The 25617-nt window shown below is 37.6% G+C and overlaps 1 protein-coding gene across 5 annotated transcripts; it reads left to right on the forward strand.

Annotated features, from left to right (window-relative positions):
• The first annotated feature begins 1531 nt into the window (after positions 1-1531).
• Positions 1532-24244, forward strand: gata6 (GATA binding protein 6). 5 transcript variants are annotated; one of them, XM_067980735.1, is made up of 7 exons: positions 1532-1733; positions 6144-7047; positions 14749-14960; positions 19790-19915; positions 20878-20965; positions 21060-21181; positions 23173-24244. In XM_067980735.1, exons 2-7 carry the CDS (start codon positions 6180-6182, stop codon positions 23233-23235), a joined length of 1479 nt encoding a protein of 492 aa, XP_067836836.1. In that variant the 5' UTR covers positions 1532-1733; positions 6144-6179; the 3' UTR covers positions 23236-24244. The 5 variants fall into 5 exon arrangements, with proteins under 5 accessions (XP_067836836.1, XP_067836831.1, XP_067836833.1 ...); XM_067980730.1 differs by lacking the exon at positions 1532-1733 and adding an exon at positions 4198-4425; XM_067980732.1 differs by lacking the exon at positions 1532-1733 and adding an exon at positions 4723-4818.
• The last annotated feature ends 1373 nt before the right edge of the window (positions 24245-25617 follow it).

A 25617-nucleotide genomic window follows, 5' to 3' on the forward strand; every position in this document is an offset into this window, starting at 1 on the left:
ATTTCAAGAGAAACCCGTCGTTGCTTTATCTAATAGTTTATCAAAATATCTTCACTTCTCTACTAAAGGCTTTTGGTAGAGGTTTTATGTGATCAATACTTTACTCGCGGGATCCAAAAGCACATCCGGCATTTCTAAACAGACTGCGATACCTGATGAAGCTTATATTTGGAAGCTTATATAGTGTTATTTTAGTTTAAAATCATAGTGTGATTGTAATTCAAAATCATAATGCGGTTCACTCGGAGATCACTACACCTTATTTATCACCATATATGACTATACAATACACTGCCCCCTATTTATTTTATGTCAAGTGGGGCTCTGATTGCATTTTCGGGAACCGCTTTGAAAACAAAAATATGCGTTTACTTGAATGCACTGAAGCGATATCAATACCTTTCCACAGCATGTTCTATTAAACGTGGGCAGACTAGAATTATTAGATTCACAATTAGATTATTTCAATGACACACCGCTAAGGCCAGGTAAACCGACTTATCTACATGTTATATAAGTGAAATTCTGAACAAACCAGTTTCAACTTGGTCGCACAAACATATTGCTGATCTGGAATTTGGATATGGCAACAAAATTAATCGTGTTGTTTCACAAGCTTTAATTATAATGAATTTTTTTTTCCAAAATTTAAGCTATCGTTTTAACTCGTTGTAATTTGTATAAATAATAAACTAGCGCAATACTTCATTGAAAAGTGGCTGTGCGGAATTTGGCTCAACTCAGCAGTAATCTACAGCTGAACTAGTGTAATTGTTGAAGACAGAAAATATTGTTAGTTTTCCGGTTCTTAACCGAAAATCATTTCATTTTTCAGTGTTGACTGCATTACGGAAAGTTGGAGGATTCAAGTAACGAAAGTGCATTATACAACGACTGGGTTTAAAATTAATTTGTCATATAATAGAGCTGCAGCCTGAAAATAGATTTACTGATTATGTTCCTAAACCGTAATGTACATTGTATACGTTGTCAAAGGGAGAACTTTTATACCTTTTAGTTTAAACTGAGCGCGCTTCAAAACTTATAAATAATACATAAAGAAACACAAAGTAGTACCTTTATTGTTAGTAATTTAATCATAATGGAACTAGAGCATCGTTCATTAGAAAACACATCAACACGTTTAATCTAATTTGTTACAGTAAGAAACATGTTTTAACGGGAAATCTAAACACAAAATGAAACATTAAATAATATTTTGTATACACACAAACAGCGCGCTGACTTTGATTTACTGGGTGGATTAAACTGTGTTAAGACCCAACTGTAAATAATTGGGGAATGTGATTGTTTTGATGTTATTTTCCTTTCTTCCCTGTAGCCTGTTAAAATGTGAGAGGGCTCTCGGATAGGGAGACAGTACGGCGTCCAACATTCATTCCTGTGTGCCATTCTTTAACACTGCTATCAGAGGAGAACACACACAGCTTGTTCTGTTTAGTCCAGTCACCTCATCACTCTTCTGCTGACCGCGGCAGCACAACAATCTCCACAGCACCGTGGAACCAGCAGCCGTCCTCCGCTGCAGGAAAGAGCCAGTCACCAAACCCAATGTGAAATTCTCAGCCTTCCTCTTCTGCGCAAAAATAACCAGTCACCCTCCACAGCTGGGCGACTCGTTTCAATGCTCGACAACACGAAACAATCAGAATTGAAATGAGCAAGACTATATACACCGCTTGGCAAAATCAGTTACATTTCCATTTTTCAAGGTAATACAATCAATTCCTCTTTGTACAATATCAGTTACAGTATATCACCCTTTACAGAATCAAGCAGACTTCTTCGGCACTAAAAGTAATAATCCGATTCCCATTTAGAAGATAACGTCCAGGCCTATCTTAGAAACCAAGTTACTTAGAAAGATCCATGAGAAATCATTATCCTTTCTCTGCATGAACATTAGAAGTTACAAGTATATTTCATATAGCTACTTGTACCAGAAGTTGCATCCATATATCAATATTATTTTGCCACGCGTTAGAGGAGTAATTACTGTGAACACAAATCGCGAAGCCACTTGTTATTTCACCGAATACGCAAAATGCAGTTCTACGCATCAGTCAAGAACAATGTAAAGCCGTTTAGCATCAACTGTCTGGCCGCAGTACAAACTCCACACTAGTATGCAAGTGATATGTGTACAAATATATACATAAGTATAATTAACTTTATATGTACTAGATTCGTGTAAAGATTTCTACATAGTACTGTAGCTATATATGTACTATATTAATTTTAATACTCCTGACAACGAAATCCTAGACCTTTTATCTGACCACCTTTATCTCTGAAACACTCGGTTCGAAGGCTTTGTTGTTGATGCTGCAAAAAGGGTGACCTAAATTTTACCTCTAAAATCTTGAAAAGTCGTCATTGCTGATTAGTGGTCTATTTATAATGCAGCCAGACCGCAAACACACAAGGTCTGTCTTATGTTCAGCAAGAAGACTAAGTCAGCCGTTTTATATATATATATATTTGTCCTCCCACAATTTCAATCAAATCTACTTAGCCCCTGACGTAATTATTTGACTAATTGTTTATTTCAATTTGCACTTTGTTCAATGTGTAGTTTGTGTAATGAATCCCGGGAGTAAATTATCACTTACTTTTAAGGTTCAAAGAAGGATCCCTGGTAAGGCAATAGAAGGTGTCAGGCCCCTGACGCCGAGACGGTTTAGCTAACCGACAGACCTTTACAAACGGTTCCAGTGCAGTCGCAGACAAATTAACAGGACAGACTATTAATTAATAAGCGCTTCTTATGCAACAAACGGCGATACAGAAAGATTTGTAACTCCCTCGCAGGACTGGACGTAAGGATTTTGCAAAACTGATAACGAAATCAAAAGCATGTCTCGGAAAACGACTATTGCATAATGGTAGCCGCATTGCGAACCACTTAAGTGTCGGAATTAAATGTCCACATTACCAGTGATATGGTGGCGCTTGAATATCGATAGTTCTGAAAGTGTAACGGCAATATCGATCCGGCGTTGTGTGGCATATACCAGCGGTAAACGAAGATAGCTGCATTGTTGCTTTTTAATAAGTCAGAGTTGCTCTGAGTAGGAAGTACAGGGACTGGAAACTCTCACAGAAAGGGATAGAAGGGATTTTGCAAGATCGAAATTAAACTGTGCTTTACGGTTTTGTGTACTCTGGAAATATGGATGCACTGGTACACGTCTGATTTATTGTAAGATATCAAAACGCACGAATCGGATTTTGTTTGACTGGTACAGGTGAAATTTCCAAAGTTGTTTCCCATTTTATTTGTTTTGAAAGGTTTTTATTCACTTGTCCACAGCCACTGCTGACATTGGTTCTACACAAATGTTTACAAAATGTTACTGGTAAAATAAATGGATAATCCAGTTAAACCGAAACCTTATCTTGTTCTCGTCTCTTGAAGAGGTTACCTTTAGTGAAGTTATGCTGTTTTTTTAAATGGATGTTTTTAATTTACTTCGAATTTGCAGACCTTCGTGTACCTAATACAGCTCGAGGTCTCTATGAAACTCGGGTAGTTCCGCCGGCTTGGCTAAGATTGATGAAAGAAATCTGAATGTTGAACTGCGCACCTGACCTCAGGGCAACCACGTTATTTTAACTGTGCAACGTTTTTTTTCTCCCTGCGGTGGGGCCGCTTCATCCCTTACAAGATAATGGAGGCAAAGCAACAGAGCAAACTAGCGGCAAGGTTAATGCCTACGTAATGTTGCATAATATGTCTTCAAACGTATTCGTTCAAAGTAGTTAGCGCCTAAAAACTACCGAAATCGAATGAACGAGACAGGTGCAATGAGTATTTACTAGCCCTGGCGGATCGGCTTTCCTGAAGCAAATCACTATATTGCATATTTCTTATTTAACACACGGTTACAAAATGTCTACACGAGTTTTAGATCTGATCACATTCCTCTCCCTGAAGGTAGTCTATAATATGTTACTTTTAGTTAGCATGTATAAGATCGGAGTTCAAAGAGTCTGCTGTCTCTTTTTCCACTCAATCATTTCCACATTCTCTCCCTATTTATCTCTTTCTATCTGGCACCCTGTCTCTGATTCCTTCAGTCTTCCCGTCTCTACCTATCTACGGGGCTGGAGATATAAACGAGACGTGTGGAGAGCTTCACAGTCTTTCTGTGGGCCAGTTCTCTGGGGTCATGGTGTATGTTAGGGCTGGCACCGCTGTGGAGGCGCTGCAGAGTCTGTGTTTAGTCAGCACTGTGTGAATCCAATCAGGATCTTTAGTTTTCCAGTGAATTGTGTTCAAGGCGCTGCCTCCTCTCAAATAGCCCAGCAGAGAGCAGAGACACGCACTCTACCACCCAGCATACTGGTCTTAAGACACACTGGACTTCTACAAACACCTAACTGATGGCAAACCACCATTAGGTCGGCACCTTTCTTTCCACACTCTTTTCAGATGGTGAACGGCCTGGTTCAAGTGTAGAATGACGGCTGTGATAGTACTTGGATGTTTTTGTGGTTATTTATCGTGTGTTTAGTTCTTATCTATTATAGTTCTTATCTCGGAGTTATCTTACTCTAGTCTGGCGTAACTAAGACATATTACTTACTGTTCGTTTTGGGCCTATCTATATCGATGTGTGGTTTCTGTAATTTCTGACGAACTTATCTTTAGAAACCTCAGCGCTTTCGCTACTATGGAAAACTAATTACTTTCGAGTTTACAAGTTGCCGATTTGTCTCGATCAGTTCCGTCGAGGTACCTAGTTATTAACACGGGACTTCTCAGCTCACGTCAAGTCGTATTTAATGTAGCACGTACGTTAATATAATTTTATAAATTGAGATCTTCAAATAACGCTGTGTAGGGGCAACGGCGTTAAGCGCCAGAGAGGAGGTTGCAGCATGTTTCGTCACACGCTTGTCTTGTGGACTCGGTTAGGAAGGAATGCTAATAATTTCTTAAACCTAAAACTTAAAGGCAGAGTTTGCGATGGTTCAGATTGGTATCGTGTAAAAACCATTGCCTGTAAACCAGGTGGGTACAACGTACAACGATAACTGGAAAAGTCTGTGTTGAATTATGCTGCTACACAGTACATTCTTTCTGCGTTACCCTTATGGAGATTTTAAAAACTTTTCCACTGTTTAATTTTAAAGCCGTCTAACCTCCCTTTAGAAAGAAAGGGTACATTGATCAAGTTGATTTTTCAGTGTATAACGAACCCACGAGCGCCGGCTGTTTTACGATCGCGCTAGTTTGTTAAAGCGCAACAAAGGATTATATTAGATATCTGATGCAAAGTTAATAAATGCAGAGCCCCACGCTGTATCGGAGAGTCAATACAGTCGGAGCCAAACTTAACACTTAAAATGGCACTGTCTGGTTAACTTGATGCTTGTTGAGAAGCACCACTGGCTTGTGGCTGACTTAGTTTCTAGGAATTAAAAACCTCAAGCTTCTACATTTCTTATGGACACTTTATAATAGTTTGATTTAAACCACGTGTGATAATCAAGATAATCATTTCTAACTTCTAATAATAAACTGGAAGTTTTCACTTTCCAATAACCCAGTATCTTATTTTAGTTTTTATTTTATTCCTACTTTGGACACCAGTGATCGCTTCATATCCGGGCTAATTTAAAAGGCCACTAGTAACTAGTTCATGCTCATAATCTCAATGCAATTTTGAGCGAAAATAAATTTAGTTGAATGTCACTGAGCTTTAAAGTGAACAACTACATTTGGGATCTTTAGGTTTCATCATTCGGCATAACTACATAAAGCAACCTCCCAAAGGAGATACGTCGCAAGTCACTTCTAACAAATATAAATCAGTAGGTCAATGATTCTTCGACTCTAACCATTTTATCAAATTACATTGTGCTGAAAAAGAAGAGACAGGCCAAATTGCTCGGACTAATTGTTTTTAAAAAGATATTTAAATCTGATACCATTGTTCCTTTTGCCTGGTGGCGACAGTACGATAATGGGTGACTTGAGTTAATTTAATTAACAACTAACTCGAGAATGGCTGTCTTGCTGTGTGTGTTTTTCTTCCCTCTCCCTCTCCCTCTCTCTCTCTCTCTGTTATTGATTCTTTACACTTACTGTGTATTTCTTTTGGGCTGATCTCCAGGACCGCACTTTGGCGTTTCGACATCTCAGAACCTGGATGGACCTGAATGAACCCGATTGGTCAAACGTGGCAAAACACCTAACATCAAACGGGCTAAGCTCGCCGGCTGACCAAGTTTACCTAAAGTTTGCTGGTCGCCACCACAGTGGAGGAGAGGGAAGCTCGGGATCAGAAGAAAGCTTGAGATTAGCTGGATCCAATCTGGACACGGATAGGATCCACCTTCTGCAGGGGAGGTCAGTAGACGCCTACGTCCCTTTTGGCCACAGTTCGGAAGAGCTCGCAACTTTTATTACGGATCTGGATCAGACAGGCAAACTGTTTCTGCCCAGAGGAATAAAGAGGGAATTTGTGACACATCCATCTATTGAAATGTACCAAAGTTTGCCTGTGGCCGCTGCCCAGGGTCCGAGTACCTACCCGCACGATGTTCCTAACAACTTCATGCACTCCAGTACAAGTTCTCCCGTCTATGTTCCTACCACTAGGGTTAGCTCCATGATCCAGAGCATCCCCTACCTCCAGGGCAGCGGATCGAGCCAACAGAGTCACCCCGTTACTAACCATTCGGTCTGGACTCAGCCTGCCACAGAAAGCTCAACTTATAGCTCTAGCAGCCCTCATCACATGGTTTCCAGCAGATTCTCCTTCTCCCCGAGCCCACCAATTTCAAACGGAGCTGCTCGAGATTCCGGCTACAGTAACAGTCTGAATATGAATGGCAGGGATCAGTACACTGGTCCTTTGGCCAGGCCCCTTAATGGATCTTATCCCAGCCCTTACACTTCTTACGTTGGGCCACAGTTGACTTCGGCTTGGACTGCAGCAGGGTCTTTTGAAAATTCAATGCTGCACAGCTTGCAGAGCAGACCTACAGCTATACCTGTCCGGGGACCCAATGGAGGTAAGTCAACCCTCTCAAGTGTTTGAAATCGACCAGTGTGTTACTTTTGCATTGTAACCCGCAGTCATTTACGTATCAACTCATCTTTGATCCACCTACCTAGGCCTGTTTACAGCCTGAAATTGTGACCTTGTTCTTTGACTTTAAAAATATTGCAAACTTTGTAGAAAACGTTTGGTGTGTTTATCTTGCCTTTGAAATCGATCAATTCCAATTGCGAATACCAGCCTCTCATTACGTTCTTGGGTTTGTCAGGAGCGTTCATAGCTAAATATTGTTAAGGATTTCTGCCTTGCGTTTAATCGCAATGGACGACATTCTCAACTAAAGTCTTTCGTTTTGTTATTAATTTAACAGTTGGTGTAATCCAGTAGAAAAGATATAAGTCAGATTTCTGCAATATGTGACTGTAATTTAGCCAGTGCTCTTGGGCAACATGTGACTTTTAATCAACAACAAACCCTGGTATGAACTTACAAATAAAAGTAAAAGTCAACCAGAATCAATGCAGCGGATATAATCAGAACAAAATGGGAGCTTTATAATTTGAGTTCAGTTCAATGATTATGTATTCGTTCAGTGAGACTGGCCTTATTAGCATCCAATAGCACAAACTGCTAACAGTTCTGAGCAATTATAAATGGTTAAATATGTCAAGCTTTGCTAACGTATAAGTATGTTCAAGAAAAATGTAGGAGAGGGAAACGTGTTACTAAGGCTGCGGCTAAATTTAAAGCATAGAGTATCAAAGGTGATGGGACATGAGAAGAAACATCATCAGGAAACATTCCTGTAGACATCCAGTAATATTGAAATACAGAATTGGGAAACGTACAGAAACACCGAATTAGTAGGCTATTAAACTGAAAGAGGGAAGCCACATGTCAAGCAACCAGATACTGTCAATTCATGTTACGTAAATAACCCCAACCACGCAATTGTATGAATTTAGCAGGATCGTTTCCTTTTCATAAATTCACAATTGCATATTCTGTCTCCCAATTCTCATTCGAATATATCTGTAACGGAAGATTGTCGCTGTTTAACGCTGTGGTAAGTGTATTTTGGTGGATAACTTGCAGAAATAATAAGCCATGCAACATCGTATAAAAATATGACGGTTTGCGAACGCAGTAAATGCATATTCTGGTAAACAAAAAAAAACATAAGAATTTTAGATTTGTACTCAGTGAACAGCTGTATTCATGTATCAAGTAACCATTGAATTGCCTGTCCAACGACACTTGAGTCTTCAACCATGGTCAGTGTATCATATTCTGGAATTAATACTAAATTAGACAGCGGTGTCTTTTATATTATTAAATGATTACTTATATTTTGGGAATATACATGTTTTGATCGCTCAGAAACTCGACAAATGTAGACATGGGGGTGAAGTAGAATGTATCTGAAAAAATTGGTGACACAGCATCTGTATAATACACACACATACAACATTTAAGTCTGTTTCCTAGTCCACTAAATAGTAGCGAAATAATCCGAAAATTATATTGTTGCTCTGGTTGTTTTCATTTTTGGCTTTTAAAGGCGTTTCATATTCCTATACATGATCGCGTGAGGTACTAAACACAAGACAAGGTAAACCTGCAGATCCCCCATTTTAATTTGCCAAACGATTGTTAAGTGATAATAGTATCATAGTCTTGCTAAACGAAATCCAAAATTCTGCATCATTTCTCAGTCATATCCTGGTAAGATCGACCCACTTTTGTCAATGAGAAACAATACGATTTGAGTAGGAAAATGAACTCTCAAGGGGGGCAAAATCATATTTTAAAAAGTAAATAAGTCAGCGACGTCTAACATCGGTAATCTTAAAGCAAACGCCATCTTATCAGGAATGATCCTAAAATTGCTCTCTTATTAGTAAAATAACAAAACGAATAAAAATTCCACCCCTTTGCCAAAGATAACAGCCAGTAGATAAAGGTACATAAACGTAAGAACTTTGACGTACGTCAGATAACAACATTCGTCTCATCATTGCCTTTACCTCCGCTTGTTTTTTTCTGGATTAGTGTAATGACCCCGGTGATAATTTCATGGAATTATTAATTTCCTCATATCTAAATATTAAAGAGCAAGACCAAATGAATTACACGCTCTTTTTTTCTCAGGATCATTTACTAAAAGTAGCAATTTCCTTTTCCTGAACCCTTCATTGGCCAATATTGAAAAGTGATCTAATACTACAGCTAACCTCTCGAATTTGTGAAACCCTTTCTCTTCGAACATATTTTGTTACTTTAATTTTAATAGTGACAGTTCTATAACTTAAATCAAGATAAGATATAGAAAACTCAAAATCATCCCTTTTCTAATTTGCGAAATTGAGAAACTGACGTGTAGGGGAGGGAATTCCGCCGTTTGAAGCGCTCTCTCTTACTTGAAATAATAACCACGCTTTAGAGGTCAAAGAAAAATATTTCAGCTTTGAATTCAGTTGCCAATTTTAAAAATCATTTTCGTTGAGCTCATTATGATTTTTTTTTGCGTTTAAGCTGCAGTACTTTTTAAGATCAAAAGTCTAATGTCAAAAATCAAGTTGCCTGCAATCCGATCCCACCGCGCTCAATACGGTCCTGGATAACAAGTCGCTGTAATAAAATATTAATCATTCTTAAAAAAAATAACAATGGGTAGAACGAAATTATGTCATCATCCTGGCAAGTGGTCAGTTGCACATTTTTTACATGTAATATCGACCTCATAGGCCAAGGGAATGGCATGCTGCAGATTGTGAGTAATATAAAGGGTTGAGGTGCTTTTATGTATGGCATGTTATTGTTTTACGCCATTTAGCGGAAACTTGGATGGTACGGGCGTGTAAAGATTTTAAAACAGACCTGCTGTTTAGGTCAAACCGCAAATCCGAGAATAAATTTTAATTTCTACCACACGCCCCTTTTAGTGGCATTAGTCATTCTTATCTTGTCTGACCAGATTTTAATGGGTAAAATGACTTCTATAAGGCAATGACATAGTAGTTGCAGTAAAGGCAAATCTTTAACATCAATCGCAGTGATTAACTCAGAAGGGGTAGATTTAAACATTTGTAAAGATCTAGCGCTTTTGTAGATCAGATAGATATTACTGTTTTGATATTCCGCAGTGTATATTCCGCAGTAAATATTCTGCAATGTATTTCCAAGTACGCTGGTTTGTCCATGAGATAAAAGTATTGGCCTCGGTATTTTGGAAATACGGCTGCATTCACTGTAAAGATGGGCCCTGTTTCTCATTATATTGATAGCTTTGGCCCCAGTCCCCGTTCTGTTTGGACAGAGTCATAGGAGAAAACTGGCTGAACCCGGATATATACATAGATCAAAAATCTGTTGGGGCTCACATCGGACTCCCAGCTGAATCCGAATCAAGCAAAAGAAGTATCATTCTCTATTCGTTCAAACAATTCACAATTGAAAATGTTTAATAAAGGAGTAATTCGACTGGCAATCTTACTTTCAGAAATTACCTGTTAATATTAATTTTAAAGATCAAGCTTATTATTCAAGCGAATCTTTTTTTTACCCAGAACAACCGAAACTTCGCAAAAATCCAGCTTAATCTGCCACTGGCCGTGGTTAGACCAGCTAAATTAACAAAAATGACAGCTCTTTTTTGAACCTTAAACCTGCAGAGTTGTAGTATAGTGGTGGCAACATATCGGGATTGGTCCTTCCTCATTTTCAAAAACATACGACATTGTATGATTAAATGATTTATACTAAATGGAATTCTTCAGGGATAACTTTTTCAATTGCAAATTGTAGATCGAGGAGCCGGTTATGTTACAAAAAGTTATGAACACTATTCAATTTAAAAAGCATGCGAAACACAAAATGGCTCAATTTCGCAAAATTCTATCCAATACGGCAGCCACTTGTATATTTGGATGCATTGTGTGTGATTTTAAGAGATCTTGGTACAATATGTGACCTAGATGACTCCCATTCTACAATAACGAATTATGAACACCATTAATATATATAATTGAACACTTTGAAATGACAATTAATTTTCACCGTGGGCTCCGGGTGTAGCGATATGGAAAATGGGTTCATAAAGCTTTCCTCTGGGTTGGTATTTTTTTTTAGCGAAATCTCTAACGTCTTCCCTGTCTTTGGTGGGGTCGTGACTTGCTGGAGCAGTTTTATAAAAATCGGAGAAACTGCACCAGAATGGGTTCTACACGACATATTTTGCTGTTTGAATCTGAATTCCGTCGAAAAGTCAAATAACACCAGCTGATCTCTAAAATCACTATTACAATACAAGTGTCAAAATCTCAATTTTTATGTCACGTATTTTAATGTTGAACAAATAATGAGTTCTAAAAGTAATAGTCCAACATTTAATTGTAATAACGTGCCTTTTCGGTGCAGTGTGGCAGGCTGACTCTTTAGCAGACTGTCGCTTTTAATTGTAACAATCGCCACTATTGTCTCACATACGGTCGAGACGGCGAGAATAACCGTTTCAATGTAAATTCGCAACATTTGCCGATGCATCTAGGCGTCACTTTGGAGACACATTTCGTCGTTACATCTTTTCAGTTAGTTACTAAAGCGCAGGGTAAATGTAGGAACTATCGTGCTAACAATCAATTAACTTTTAAACAACCCACAAAGTAAACTGTTCTGTTGTGGAAACACCGCAACTTGTTTGCAGACAGCGTTTATGTAGCAACTGCTGCGAAATATAAAAAAGGGTTAATTCTCTCCTTTCTCTGCTTTGATGTTTGTTGTTACAGTGATCAATCCGGGAGACAACGTCTGAAGTAAATTATTTGTAGTGTAGACTTGTAGGTTACATCTAAATCCTCCCAACATTTTTGCAGCGCCCCCTTTCCTCACAGCAAGATCTGACGCCTCTCTGTGTCTCGATCGGTCAATTTCGAAAAAGAAAATCAAGATATTGAAGGAAGAAAAAAGAGAAGAGGTGTGCTGTCTAAATATTTTATCCCAAAAATGAAATGCACGGAAAGCAAATGATTATAAAGGCACAGTATTATTAGGTAACACACTCTTATTTTAAAAGGTTGCTTCGTTTATGAATCCCACGAGGATTCCCTGTTGCATTCATCATCATTATTAACTAGGACAATTATAGGAAGGTCCAGCCGTCTTATTTGATGGCATTATAGCGCTATTGATTTATAGCCCGAGCCTGTAGGCCGTGAGCTTCTATACAGACGGAGAAAAGCGCTGAAAACGCTGCTGCTTCATTTGAAAATAACCACACAATAGGTGGCCTAGGTGTGGTTTTCCAACAGAATTGGACGGAGCAGGAGGCTGCGGAATGAAGGGGGTGACGCTAATATTTTATTTCATTTCGTGCAGAACGGCTATTTTTTAAATTGACATATAAGATACTGATCACCCAAAGGATTGTAATTCTCTTACATTTACAACAACAAAATGTTAGAAATCCGCAGCAGAGCCGCCAGCCAGCACCTGTGAAGTGAAAAGACAGGTTAACGTTTCAGATGTAAGCCTGAATCCATATATTTGGTCAGAATCCATATATTTACACCGTATATACAAAGAGGAAAAAAGTGAAACATCTAATTTCTGGAAATGCAGCAATCTCTTTTACCTCAAAAGGCTGCACAGAATAACATTTTAAAAATAGGAACCGTACAGCAAGTGCGAACAGCGCTCTGCAACTGAACAAAATGGTTATGCTCTTGGTTTATATTTTAGCAGAACAATCTGTGGTGTCGAGTCCTCTCTCTTTGATGTTTCCAAGTAATAGTCTATGAAATAAAAACAGAAAATACTGGGAACACTCAGCAAGTCAGGCAACATCTGTGGAGAGAGAAACACAATTTTTTATTTCAGATTTCCAGCATCCGCAGTATTTTACTTTCGTAGCAGTCTATGAATATAGAATATAGAATATACACATCATGGGACTTCATTATTGGATCATTTTTCATTCTTTTTGTTCCTATTTATTTATGCAAATATATGTTCTCCAAAATAGTTTTACCTATTGGTTATATATAAAAAAAACTAGTAAAGAAACTTACCACCAATTAGCAACGGAAAATGTTAAAAATAAGCAACATGTCTTATGCTGTATTGGGATACTTTTTTGTTACTGGAATATTTTTACTGACAAATATAGGCGCATATGTTTTCCACAAAAAGGGGCAAAATAGGTCAGCATGAATGAGATGAATTCTAGGTTTCCAAGGGAGAGGCATTAAGTCTAGCCACTATTCTTAACCACCTTATTTGGGGCTGGATGTTTATCCAACTTTGAAAGCGTCACTGTAATATACTTTTAGCGAAAAACACCTAACTTTGTGTATCCGTCTGACATGTCAGACATAGTTTAAAGCCCATCGCCCGGCTTCGAGTGACTGCATTGATTAACATAAAGAAAGTTTTTAGTCAGGATTGAACCGTTGGTTTGCACTTCAACCCTTGGGGTAATACCGGAAGAACAAATTGATAACGAATTATGAGTAGCTCTAAAATAACAAGAAATCGGCCCATTTGTTTAAAATGATTCGGGTAGATCGAGGGCAATAAAGAGCAGAATGGATCAATCAGGTAGTGAGAACATGTAATATTTGTCTATTTGGTGTTATTTCTTCGTAACATGCCTATATTTTGAGAGCAGCTCATTAGATTTTTTTGAAGGGCATACTACTTGTCAGCTATATTATCTCTCTCGCCTAGATGTCACGCGTTTTCGAGTATGCAGGGTGGCATAACCAGGTAGTCAGATATTCCCCAGCTCACTAGAGCAAGAGTAGAAAGATTACCGCTAGTACGCAATCTCAAACTGTTTGGACTTGGCACCAGGTGTGGTATAACTACAGACAAGTGGGAAACCACGTTTTAAAAATGTCCAAGCGGTCTTTTTCAGTAGGCATGGGCACTCACTAGAAGTTTAAAAAATATATGATGTCCCTGGAATTATGCTATCGGATACTTACAATGGGTTCCTCTGAAATTCCTCTCAGCTATTCTACTGGAGAAAATAATCCATTCATTTTAAGGCGGCTATCACCTCCATTAAAATAGGAACTTCAGAGGAATGTGTCCAATATCTATTAAGCGTTTGTAAATGAACATAACTTTAATCCTAGAACAGGATTCTTTCTGTTACCCTAAACAAGGTTGCTGTTTTTGGTAATCTGTTAAGGCAAACCCACCCTCGATTCTTCAGCGGCATTCACTTCCTTAAAAAAACACTTTCACCTTAAGTTCTTCTCACTTCCTGGGAAGAACCTTAATACATTGAGATAACTTGAACAAATATACCAAAAATAAAATTAGTGTTGAAACTCAAGAGTTAGTCATTAAAATATCAATTCTATTTTCTTCAAACGGAGAGCAAATGCACTTCCTTAGAAGTAATTTTCATTTTAAATTTTTAAAATTTTTTTAAAAATTTAAAATCTTATACAAAACATATATGAATACAAACAGGAACAAATAACAAAAATACAAATACGGCGCAGCTTTCAATTTATAGTAATAGCCTTTTGCAGCTCACTCAAAACGCTACGTTCACAGGATTTAGTAAACTGTGGAGAGGACATGGATATTGATTCATTAAAACCTTACCATGCAATTGTTGGGTGTACATTTTACAATCTTTTTGTGTGGTTTATTATTTCAATAACTTGGATGTATTTATTTTTGTGTGTGTGGATGACAGAGCTGTTGGAAGAGCTGTCCGAGGCCCGGGAGTGTGTCAACTGTGGCTCCATGTCCACTCCCCTGTGGCGGCGCGACGGCACCGGCCATTACCTATGCAACGCCTGCGGTTTGTACCATAAGATGAACGGACTCAGCCGACCTCTTATCAAACCTCAGAAGAGAATGGTAAGCGGCTTATGTAACCCCGCCAGTCCAATCCAGATACAGCAGGTACTACTGATAAGTATGCATAGTAACTTGATTCTGCAAGGCATCAATACTTCCAAGAATATGGTGGAAGGGTTAAGTAAAACTATTAATCAGAACAAAATTACATTGAGATTTGTAGTCTAATGGCATACCAGACTGTCTAATGATCCACTCAGTAAATTTACACAATTATTTAAAGGAATGTGCTGTGATTGTGAAGCATAGCACCTCAACTTCATAAACACAACAAAGCCTAGACATGTATTTATCAATTGGGGCCTCTCGTATAGTTTTCGGTCAATATGTAATTATAACCCCAGTATTCATTACTAAATCCACCATTATTAGTATGAAAACATGTTTTAGTAATAATAAGTAAACCGAAATGTACCAAGTGTATTAACCCAATTAATATTTTCTATGACTTGCCTGTTTTGTTCCTATTGATGTTTTCTAAAATTACAGTTTGTTCACATAAAGGCGCAGCACGGAAGGAATATCTTTTTAGGGGACATTAATTGATAACTCCCTATGTAGATTAAAGGGGAAAACGGCAAATGCTGTAAATCTAAAATAAAAACTTGCTGAAAATACACAACAGACCTGTCAGTATGTGTGAAACTTCTGTTAGTCAGAACAGAATTGTATGTAGGTCTTCGCCCTCCTGTGTTCTCTTATCTAATTCTAATTTTAGATGTAGCGAGGCAAGTAAAATTATGCATTTCAATCCTTCCCTTCAACTAGACCCTGTCAGCCTTCAATAACCAGAAATCAATACTCTTTTTACTTGAAATCGAATTAATTTCTTGCGTTATACTGTAACCAGAAAGAAACAAAGGTCGAGATGTGATTTGCACAATAGTAGTCCTGAATGGGTCTATGCACATTTTCCTGCCGCTGATGGAATTAAATGAATCTCCCACAATGTGACAAAAATTTGTTAACATTCGCGTGCGACGTAATGTACAGAGTGGCTGTAGTGTTAAATAAATCAGCGGGCAGAAGATAAAAAAACAAAAACTATTGTGGTTCTGGCAAGTACAAACAAGACACCAAGTTCTTTGTCTGATCACCTTTATTGCATCGATTCTCCACTCGTTAACAGCGTTAAACTTTTAAAGAGTGTTGATTAGTTTCTCTAATCACCGGTCTTTCCCCGACTGACAGTCCCTTTTTAAAGGGGCATCGTTCAACTGCTGTGTTAAAAAAAACAAACTTAAAGTCTTTTAAATCTGAGGGAGGACTATTAGCACCCGCCGCCACTTAATTTAATGAGGCAAATGGACACGGTGGTGTTGAGATAAGGCGCGAGGGAATATTCTTGTGCTTGAATTAATAAGGGACGGCAGCCTCTGATAAGGGATTGAAGTCAGAGACACCACACAACACACACGGCAGTGAACTCCGTCCAGCCTTCTTGCTCAGGGAGTGGGCAGTGGTCACTTTCCATGATTAGGGAATCTTACAACACCAGGTTATAGTCCAACAGTTTTATTTGATTAGGGTTAGGGCTTGCAGTGGGAGTCCGGGATGCCTTTTGCACACATATATATACTACCGCAACACGATGACATTTTTAGATTTATTGTAAGATAAATCACAGTCTGGATCTAAAGGGCAACGCGTCGATAATTTTTAAAAAAGTAATGGCAATTTAAAATGTTGAAACTTTACCTACAATTAAACGCCGACCCACCCCATTCTTCATAAGTAAACTTTGAACTTCCACCCGTTAAACTATGGATTTTCCAGATAATGATGCACTTGATGTAACGCAATTCAGATGGGAGGTGGGGGGACGGAGGCGTGACTCTGGAACTCATACCAGTTTAATAATTTACTATAATCTCCAGACAGCAATTCGAAATAAAAGATACCGGAACTTCAACTGCAAAGTATAAATATATGAGCTATTCCAACCCTCCTGGCTGATATGGGGTGAGAATATTGGTACACTTGGGCACTAATCTTTCAATATGACCACTCATTAAATGAAATAATATCCAAATTTATATTATGTTGTGAGATTTCAGAAAAGACCGTTAACCATGACGGTTAATACTACCCAACAGTCGCCTGGCCTTTCATTTCATTTATTTATTTACATTTCCCCATCAGACTAAGTCACTGGGTGGGGAGATTTATGGCAGTTGGGTATTTTAACAATGCCACTAAAACAGGAAATAACTAGCAATGTGTTCAAATAAAAAGAATAAAACGCTTACACCATCTCTTTAACGTCGCTTAATCTGCTGAATTGTATTTCTTAGTATTCTTTCTAACTCCTGCAAATATTGCTCAATAAGATTAAACTATACCTGCATGCCTTTGCTGTGTATACCCTGCATAGATTATTCTAATATTGCATAAAGTAATCCATGTTCTTTACACTCACCTCTGTTTCATCACTTCTACAGCATATATTGTGGAATTATATTTTATTTACAATGGCCGTACTTATCCAGTACCAGTACTATATGTAGGTACACATATTATGCTGTCGACTGCTGTCCTACAGCTTTACTTTAAGAGCAGTACGAGCTGGCAGCATTAAGTTAGGGTATGGTTATACAGTACCACGGAAAATTATCTCGGCCAGCATCTGTGGAGTGCTAATGCAACATCCAATTTACACTCCGGCCATGCCTCAAATTGAGATCAGTGATACAGAGACCATTGTGTTTACAAGCTCACGTGCAGTGATCTGCTCCCGGATAAGATGTGTACCTGCATATAGTCCTGCCACAGCAAAAAATGAGCATTGTGAACAAAACCTAATTACAGGGCATGGGCACTTTTTCAATTTAGTTTTGCGCTGGATTTCTCCTAAGTCCAAGAGGTGTGAGGCTATCTACCAGTGGTGGTCTCACACCTCTTTGCTAAATGCGCTCGGGAGTCAGATTGAAAATAGCTTTTTGTTGTTTTTGTAGTGGTAGTATAATGGCATTGCTTTACCGCTAACTTCAAACCATTCGAAAATCAGGGGAAAACAGAGAATTCAGCGATAAACACATTGAAAAAGTTCCACTAACAGCCGTCTGAATACCAGTTACATTTTTATTGTTAGTGGAGAGCTGTCTATCCTGTTGATGGTTTATTAAGATGGCCCAGAAATTGCTGGAGTGGGGCATCTCAAGGTGAATGCCGTGAATTGGATTTTTTATCTCACCCTTCAGATGGTATTATTTTTGCGCTGCAAATTGCTGGAAACGTAACCTCAACGGGGCATCTGGGACCCGGCACATATTTGGTTTATCTCCTTAACCAATGAAGTTTAAGGATAGAGAAAGAAACAGAGTGAACAATGGAGAAGGAAATAGGTTGAATTAGAGTCAAATTAGATACAGAGAGAGAAATAAAAGAGAGGGAAAGAGAGTGGATTAAGAGAGAGAGAAAAAAGATTCAGAAAGGAATAGTAAGAAAACATTAAAAAAATTAAATGTAAAATTTTAAAAAACCTAGTAACAATTTCCTATCTGCGGCAATGATACTCCAATGTTTTATTAATGCTCCTTTTCTGGGACTCCAAGGCTGAGTGCATGTTAGGGCCATTAATCATTTCATTAACAGGGTCCTTACGACATGAATTACCAGCCCTCAGTAGCTGCGGTGAGATTAATTCATATTTACAGCGCAAATCCGGTAATTTCATGACACACAATGGGGAGGCTCACTGCGAGATGGTAATTTTTTTGGTTTTGGCAAGGCTAACAGTGAAGTGCCAAAAATCTTCCAACAAATTCTGATGATTCAGAACTCATGGCATATCTCTTTGCCACAAAATGCTGGGTTTTTCACGCATTAATAATGGCAGGCACCGTGAACTTGCCATTATATTTCCAGAAATTTCTGGGCCATTAAAACATAAACATAATCTATTCAGCCACCTAGGAGCAATTTAAACTTTCACTCTGAAGTATATGTGCATTGGTTGAGTTTTACTGTAGCCAGTGAGAAGCTGAAATGGGGTGAGACTGCCTGTTGAAGGTAGCATCACACCTTCAGCCAAAGCCTGAACTTGAACCAGTTTGGCTATAATGTACATTCTATGTTGCTGCAATGCCAAAACAATACAACTGCTCTATAATACAAATAATAGAATTCATCAATGGAAATTAGGTAAAAATATACTTGGTTCCAAGGAACAAACCTTTCCTTCCTTTGTATATTCCCTGTGTACTCTACTGATGTAGATTCTTCTTTACACCATAGCTGGGGATAAAATCTCCCTTGTGACAAATTAGTGACTGGCACATACACCTGATACTATTCTTTAAATATGGCTCAGATTTAGCCTGCCCCCAGAGAAATCACTGGTAATCTGGAACATACAGTGAAAGTGCCCCATACTGAAGTGAAACTCAAAGTTAAAAACTAATATTAATAATGTTAGCATAGTCCTACATGATGAAGTGCTTGATACATTTTCATTTCAGTGGAGGGAATGGAAACAAACCCTATGTATAACATGCCTTTGGTTTGTTGTCAACCTCACTGGTGGAATAAATAAAAAGCTTATAAAATATTTCCACATGTCGTGTCTATTAAGTTAATATTGCACAATGTATGAATAACATTTAGAAATGTTTGCATCATCCTGAATATTACTCTTCCCCCTTATTCTGGAGGTACATAAAATGCCCAAAAATGAAATAATTTCTAAGTTTTGGCCTTGCTTCACCAGATTACATTTTGCAGCCAATTTCTGAGCAATTTTGGAAGTCCAAAGTGATGGTATTAACTATAAACAATTATAACTATATTATAATTATAAGTATAAGCACTGACCTTCAATAATTTGTGCATTATGATTATAATGGTCTGGTTATTTGTGTGCCATTCTCTTGCAGTCCTCATCCAGGCGGATTGGCCTAGCTTGTGCCAACTGTCACACATCCACCACCACTTTATGGCGCAGGAATGCAGAAGGTGAACCAGTCTGCAATGCTTGTGGACTTTACATGAAACTTCACGGGGTATGTCATCTTCTTCCTCCATTGAAGACCAATTTAATATAAAGAAAGAAAGACTTGCATTTATATAGCACCTTTCACATCCTCAGGTCATCCCAAAATGCTTCACAGCCAATGAAGTGTGTTGTGGGAAACACGGCAACCAATTTGCACACAGCAAGGTCCCATAAACAGCAATGTGATAATGACCAGATAATCTGTTTTGAGTTGTTGGTTGAGGGATAAATATTGGCCAGAACACCAGGGAGAACTCCCCTGCTCTTCTTCAAAATAGTGGCATGGGATCTTTTACCTGAGAGGGCAAACATGTCCTCGGTTTAACATCTCATCCGAAAGACGGCACCTCTAACAGAGCAGCACTCCCTTTGTATTGCACTGAAGTGTTAGCCTAGATTTTGTGCTCAAGTCCCTGGAGTGGTTCCTGAACCTACAACTTTCTGATTCAGAGGTGAGAGTTCTAGGAACTGAGCCACAGCTGACAGCTCAAGTTCTCCACCTTGGAAGAATTTTTAGGAACTCGTTCCAGATAGAATCAAGTTTTAGCTGTTCACCAGTGGAATTATAAACTTTATAATGATTGCGTCTCATCTGTTAAAACATGCAAATAAATTGATTTGTCTTGAAATTGGTAACTGTATATCTCATACTGATAGCATCAAAGAAAAAAGAAAATCTTTTGTATTGACTTGTTTGCCTCCTGTTAAGATATCAATGCTTTAGATTCTATTATTTTGTATCTGTTGCACCTAATTGTTGGAAAAAAACAAGTAGTATTCCATTGTATGTAACAATGAAATGTAGTTATTTTATTAATATAAAACTATATTATCATTTAAGCACTATACATGCTACAGTCTGCTAAAATGAAAACCATTCGGTTTAAAGTGGTTGATTATGTTACGTCTTAGTTGGTTATTACATAATCAGTTGCAGTTTTAAAAACATATTTTCATTTATAACCATAGGTACCGCGGCCTCTGGCAATGAAGAAAGAAGGAATACAGACTAGAAAAAGAAAACCTAAGAATTTAAACAAGTCCAAGAGCACTTCAAGTGAGTCTGAGATTACTAGTTGAAAGGATCTTGAAAATAAGTATAAATACCACCTTCAACAAGATGACTGACAGGCTGACAAAATATTTTGCAGGCACAAGCAATACAGTCACAATGACTCCAACTTCCTCATCGTCTTCTGCATCTAACCAGGAGGAGATACCCAGAGTGAAAAGTGGCTCACCTTCTGGCCAGACCACAGTCGCAGCTTCAGGGGTAAGTTTCTCACAGCAAACCTCTCCTGTTTCTATGCTGCATCATGAAAACTGAATACCTTTTCAGAAGTTATCCATACTGCCACAAATTCTTGGTCATAGAAACAAAAAAGTAGAGTTCTGAAATCGGAATAATATTGTTAAACAAAACAAAATGATTTTGAAACGTTTTTTCTATGTGTGGGTGGCTTTGTGGCAGAGTTATGCAAAATATCCTTGTGATTGTTTTGCTAATTTATTTGGGGGTAACCATTTCAAATTTACAGCAATGACTGATTCAGAGAGCCACTGCAAACTGGTCAAATTTGGATAGGGTACTAAATTGATGAGACAGTCAAGAGCCTACAAAATGAGCTAGATATAAATCTGTAAGTGGGCAGAAAGTGACAGGTGAAATTCAATATAATGTGAGGTACAGCACAATGTTAAGAAAAATGGACACAGACAATGAATGGTGTTAAAGTAGCTAAGCTAAATTTGAGAAAGCGTGTTGGCAGCCTTGGCTCTTAACATTGCATAGAATTACATAGAATTTACAGCACAGAAACAGGCCATTCGGCCCAACTGGTATGTGTCGGTGTTTACTCTCCACACGAGCCTCCTCCCACCTTACTTCATTTCACCCTATCAAAATATCTTACCCTATAACATGTCCTGTAAATGTGAAGCAGCAATCAGAAAAATAATAGAATGCTTAACTATATTGCTAAATCAGTGGAATATAAAGCAAAGGATGTCATGCTGGAACTGTAGACTATCCTGGTCCGAAAACACCGTGTGTATTGTGTTCTGTTTTGGTCACCAAAGCATAAAGAGAGTAAAGGCAAAAGTCTTGGAATCATTTAAGAGACTGTTGGATGTTGTGATTGGCAGACAATAGGTTTTTCCAGATGATTTGGCTGATGGCCTCCCTCATCTGTATTTATCTTACGATCTTTTGATGATCTGATTCCTTACAGTAGCAGGGATACGAAATCAATTCTTCAGGAAACCATGTGGTTTTATAACGTGGTCAAGTAGTTTATCACAGCTTTGAGACATGTTTGGCCTGTAGGAATATGTATAGAAAGAAATCAGATTAATTGTTCAACTCTGTTAGATAATTTCTATGTTCCATCTGTTCTCATGGTCAGAACAGTTAATTACCAGCTTCAGAAAGGGTAGGGTTCAGATCGTCTCTCTCCTGCACACTTGCTAGATTTTTTTTGGGTGAGTGCTTGAGAAAGGAAGAGACCCTATTTAAGGACTTCTTACTTCTTCTGAACTAACTTCATATACAACTAAATTCTTGTAAGAAAATATGCTGCTACTCAGGTAATTTTTCACCTCTGGATTACTGATGAAAATATTTCTGATAATTCTTCCATCAAATACTAGATAAGTGATGTAGCTGTTTGACCTTTAGGCGTACTCACATACATTGCTCATTAAAGAAAAAAACAAAAGTTTTTTTGAATCTGTGACTGAACAGTGTAAGTCCTTCCCTTCACTAACTGATTTTGTATTTTTATTTGAAGCCAAGCACATTCGTTTGGTTATGTGCCATGGTACGACATGCCACACAGCTTTGGTGTAATCTAATGCTTTCTCTAATCTTTGTTGACTAGCCCCTCTTAGCAATGTCAGGCCAAGGAGAAAGCAACAACCCAGAAAGCAATGTACTTAAGTTTGCAGATCAAGAGTAGGGCTATGAGGGAGTAAGACTAAGTAAGGTTTGTATCTGAGATTTGTGTTTCTGTCAGATAGGATTGGTGGGGCACAAGGATACTGATAGGCTTGACACCCCTTCCTTATATATTTTCTTAAATCATCATGCCCTCAACATTTTTCAAATTTTCAGATGTTTTACCAATTAAAGAAGAAAAAAAAAATCACAAGCAGTAAAAATGGCAGAGTGGACAAAATATTCCTCGTTTTTATAAGCTTTGATTGAAGAGGCAATTTGCCAAACTTTGTCTTACTCCTTTCTTTCTACTGACTCCAACATTACAGGACTATCAACCCTTCCAGCAGCCAATGTGGACTGATGATGAACAGCTCCATGGAGTCAGATAACAGCACATCTCTGAACATAATTTCTTCCCTATCTCCAAGGAAAGACGCGTCCTCCAGCAGCCAGTAAAGCTGCCTGTTTATTTTGGATCCGTTTAGTTTTATTTAACAAAAAGCTGTAATGAGTACTTTCAGAATACAGATGATCCAGATGCCAAGACAAATGCAAAGAAACAGCTGAGGCGTGTTAAATACTGTAGTCAAGAGTAATCTGACATTACCTAATTTTCACCAGCGTGACTGATGGATACAAGTCTCCCACATTACTGTTCCAGTTTGTTCCTACAACGATTCTGTAAGGAAACAAATTATGTTTGAAATGACACACTGACAGTGAAGGTTAGTTAATGCAATGCGAATTCTGAAAGTTCCCATTGCAGTCATTGACTTGATACTGGTCAATGTTTTTGAAACAGGGTAACAAGCGGATGTATTCTTCCACATATTAACAACTTCATTGTATAAAACGAAATGCAATTAGCATTGCGACAATCAGTGTTAAATCAAAATGGTTCAAAATTAAACAACCTTCTTCTTGCAATGAATGTAAACCTTCTAAGTTAATGGTACTTATGTAATTTAAAGACGATAGCTAAGTCAGTATCTGCAACAGGATGCTTTATTCATTTTCTGTGTTTTAAGAATCATCCGTATAGTCTTTTTGGTAGTTTGGGAAAAGAAACATTGTTTTAAGAACAAATTTCCTCTCAGGTAAATTCGTTGTTGCATTACCTTTTGTACGTTTTGTAAAAAAAAACACAAAAATATCGCCCGGCTATAGGTTAAATATATGCAAGACGAAATAAAATGCAAACTGTACTACCTATTTGATGAAATGTAAATACTTTCTGAAACGATTGTCTGAGGATTGTTTGGCTTTAATGATGCAAAGTGTATAAAAAAGACAAACTGGTGTTTAGGCCGGTCCATGCATTTTTAAAGGTGTATGTCATTGCTTGTATTGTTATTTGTTTCTTGAAAACAGATTAAAAGGTGTCCTTTTTCGAAAATATTAATGGTGTTTTACCTTATACTTTGTTGTTCTATAATCAGTCATAAACAGTTTTCAGTAAAATGTGAAATGATCTTATCAGATTTCGGACGAAAGCATATAAGAACAAAGGTATAATATTTTGTGTTTGTGAACTATTAGTGCTTTATTTCCTTGTTAAGACTCACTAGAACAATGGCCTTTACGTTTGTATGTCTTTTTATGGTAGAAAACAGATTTTTTTTGTTTGGATTTATGTTGGTATCCCACTTATTATCAAATTCAAAAGAGTCAGAATTATATTACCAGCTTAACAATAAGGATATACATATTGTGGTTTCATCATGCTTAGCAACCATAACTGAAACTAGTCTAGCTTGTTGGGTATTATATCTAACATTTGAACATTGCTTGATGTGACCTTAGTATAATGGCCATTTATTTTGCGTGGGTTGAATATATTTAAACAGATAACCTGAAAAAAAATATAGAAAGATCACAGGTAGGTGAACTAGTTGTGCTAAAATCAAATGCATGTGTTTTCTTGGCAATCACAGATCATCAACTCTAATTAGTGGTATTATTTGAATTTGATACAGGTTGACACAAAGGGGTGACATCTTAATGATGTGATGCTATTTACAAAACAAATTACATAGTTGCATTGTATGTTTCTTGAGAGATGCAAAAAAACTTTCTGAACAAAGTTAGAGGGAAAGCATAAGCTAATGATATAAACAACGAATATCCCAGAGAAATTTGAAGAATAAACTTCAGACAAGTAGGGAGAAGATTTCTGCGGTGTGCAATGAAATCATAAAAATATTCTTTATAAGCATGTTTACAGTTTTGCGAAGCACTACCCATTGAAGAAATCCTCACCATATTGCCCTAGTCTACTGATTAATTCATTTCATTAGAAATTAATATTTGACCACAAAGATTTCAAATAAAGATATATTTTGTGTTGCTTTTTAATTAAGATTTTTGTCCACGATGAATCAAAATATTAAAAATATGCTCAGAATATAGTAGCCAAAAGAAGCTGAATTGCTAATTTTCAATTGTAATGGAAACTAATATCATTCTTTTCAAAATGCACAACATGATGTGCAGTAACAAACTTGTGCAAAAAATTTACAAAGATTAAATACAAAAAAAAATTAACTAAAAATTACATTGGTTTAATTTGACATATGCTCAGAACAGCCACAGCGACTCTATTCTGGTATACTAAGAAATGCCACCTAATTACATCTTTGAAAATATTGTAGTTGTGGATTTGTCACATTTAGATAAGATTTACAAGAAGTGCAAATACATTTCTAAAATATCAACTATGGTTCAAAATCTACAATATGCACACAGTATAATGCAAGAACCAGGATTCTAAG

The sequence above is a fragment of the Heptranchias perlo genome, chromosome 3 (genome assembly GCF_035084215.1).
Source record: "Heptranchias perlo isolate sHepPer1 chromosome 3, sHepPer1.hap1, whole genome shotgun sequence".
In the NCBI taxonomy this organism is placed as follows: Eukaryota; Metazoa; Chordata; class Chondrichthyes; order Hexanchiformes; family Hexanchidae; genus Heptranchias; species Heptranchias perlo.